The following is a 2,683-nucleotide window of genomic DNA, read 5'->3' on the forward strand; positions in this document are numbered from 1 at the left end:
AATTGCATGGTCTGTATTTTTTTTTTTAAGCAAAAGTGGCATGCCACTAATATATTATTATATATTTTAAACTGATTCAAAGACTCAATGGGGAATGAATCAGCAAGAAAACCTCAAATCCTTGCCATAATACAATTATCAGAAGTTCCAACGAGAAAACAAAGTTAAATGTGGGTATGCCAACATGGCTCATAACACCCACCATTTAACAATATCCATACCCATTATACCCATACATCATAATGCCAAAACCCAATTCCCCTAAGCAGCATAAAACCAATATACCCGATACCTCATAATGCCTAAATCCACCCACTACAAAATAATGCCAAACTCTCTCAAAAAACCACTTAACTAACAATATAGCAAATAAGGCTAACAGCATCTAGCGGCACAAAATGAAGTACACCTTTTATACCTACAGGCCCACCAAATATGCATTTGATCAAGACTGATAGAGCACACAAAAGACCAAAATACTTGAAGAAGTGACAGAACCAACATTGGGTTCTTTTAATATCTCGCCGAGCCTGCATCACCTAATGTTATCACCTCCTTTACCGACAAACCTGGGGAAAACCATACATGACCAAGAAAGCTTGTATCCCATCCTGACTACTCAAAACGTCATGCAATTCTGAGTATCAAAATTTTATACTAGAAAATTGTGTACCCTTTCGACCCTACTCCTCCATGGACATTGGCCCCCAAGTGCACATAGACCTCTAATTTCCCAGAGGTGTATCATTATGGGACACATTTTCAACCTCCTCCCAACCCGTCTGCTGCAAATTCTGCCTTATCCCATCCTTGCTCTGACTTGTAATCAAATTTTCCTCACCAGAAGGCGACACATTCCCAAATGACCTCCCACCCTCAACATCTATCTCCACATCCAAACCCCCAGACCAAATTCCTTACATCCCAGATGGACGATTGTCCAATTCCAGAATGTCTAGAATAGCATAAACCCTCACACAATTCGGCATGCAACCTCATTATACATTTAACCCCACATTGTGCTAGCATCGAGAAATCAACATTTACACATTTAAGCACGAACATGATAATCAGTTTAATCAAGACTATGTCAGACTCGTACTTTACTCATCACACCATCACATCAAAGTATGATAACAAGCTTCAAATCGATGAGCCAGTGTGGCCACATTAATGAAACAACCAACCCTAGTCCTAATTGAATATAATTGACACTACGAAACCCTACACCCCAACAAACTATAGAAGGAAGATTCTAAGAACCAATTTAACAAATCTACACCACTACCTTATCCAAGATATTCTTCTCTTCATCCACTAAAACTTCCAAATGTAGAGGTAATTTATGATTTTGATCAACATTTTTAACCTCCAAAAAATTCTCGTCACAACCCCACTTAGCTAACTAGTCTGCAATTTTATTGCCCTCCCTTAATATATGAGACACACAATATTTTGTGAAAGAGTCAATAATTAACCAAATCTGAGCTAAAATATAAGAAATTTGCCATGAAGAAGAATTTCTAGTTATGCACAAATTAATTATAGTCAGTGAATCCCCTTCAATATGAATCTTCTCAAATTCACCCTATTTTACAAGAATCAAACCCTCAAATAAAGCTAATGCTTCTACAATATTATTTGTCCCTGGTGGTATTGGCACAAACTTGTAAGCTTTCACATTACCTAACCAATCTCGAATGCACACCCCAACCCTAGACTTCCCCGGATTCCCTCTATAAGCTCCATCAAAGTTAAGCTTCACAAATCCCTTCTTCGGGGGAAGCCATTTCATCTTAGTCCTATCAACATAATGTAAAGACTTCCAATTAGGGAGAAGACCACTCAGAATACTAATAAATTTTGACCTTTTTACCACCTTCCCATCCCAAGGGGAAAAATAATGATTACTTCTCATGTTAGATAAGCTTGAATTTACCATTTCAGAAATGGGTTTTTCTAACCTAGAAAGCACCCCTTGAATTGGGGAAAATTCCTTCCTGAAGATCGTCTTATTCCTTTCCCACAAAATATCCCACACAACCGCCACAGGGATACATTTCCAAAGGCCAGCAAACATAGAATTTGAAATTATTGTAGGCCATGATTCAAACAAATTCCATAACTTATCTGGGAATGGCATTGGAAAATCAAGTTTTTCACACACAAAAGACCAACATTGTTGAGAAAAATCACATCTTAAAAGTAAGTGATCTCCTATCTCATCATACATACCACATAAAGAGCATTTAAATGGTTGCGCAATACCTAACTTAACAAGTTTATCACTTGTCAAAATCCTTTTCCTAACCGCCAACCATGCAAAACATCCATCTTTTGGCAACACAATGTTGTTCCAGCATAATGAATACACCCTACTCTTTATACAACTCTCCTCCATACATTGAAGAGCCCTATATCCCTCTTTAATGGAATAACACCCATCTTTAGAAGGCACCCAAAACAGCTTATCGGCCTTATCTGACACATAAACTGTCCTTTGTTGCAAAATACTACTCAGAAGCTTGCATTGAGATCTACTTAGAGGAAGAGTAGCCAGATCTTTCCATATGCCTTTCCTAGAGAATATCTCAACAACATTTATGAAATCAGCCACCTTCGACCCCCACTCACGATTAGTAATATCTTTGATTTCCTTAAATTTCTCCTTAATACCTAAAGG

The 2,683-nt window shown here is 37.8% G+C and overlaps 1 protein-coding gene across 1 annotated transcript; it reads right to left on the reverse strand.

Annotated features, from left to right (window-relative positions):
- Window positions 1-725: 725 nt before the first annotated feature.
- LOC131858794 (uncharacterized) lies at window positions 726-1,795 on the reverse strand. Its single transcript, XM_059212246.1, has 2 exons — window positions 1,609-1,795; window positions 726-916 (listed from the first exon to the last, which is right to left on the reverse strand). Exons 1-2 carry the CDS (start codon window positions 1,793-1,795, stop codon window positions 726-728), a joined length of 378 nt encoding a protein of 125 aa, XP_059068229.1.
- Window positions 1,796-2,683: the final 888 nt, after the last annotated feature.

This window comes from Cryptomeria japonica, chromosome 10 (genome assembly GCF_030272615.1).
Source record: "Cryptomeria japonica chromosome 10, Sugi_1.0, whole genome shotgun sequence".
Taxonomy (NCBI): Eukaryota; Viridiplantae; Streptophyta; class Pinopsida; order Cupressales; family Cupressaceae; genus Cryptomeria; species Cryptomeria japonica.

Excerpts from the sequence above, each read along its gene's own strand:
- LOC131858794 (XM_059212246.1), bottom strand. The coding sequence starts at position 1,795 with ATGAAATGGCTTCCCCCGAAGAAGGGATTTGTGAAGCTTAACTTTGAT. Across the intron at positions 917-1,608 it reads AGCATTAGCTTTATTTGAGG|GAATTTGGTCTGGGGGTTTG; the intron begins GTTTGATTCTTG and ends CTGGGATGTAAG.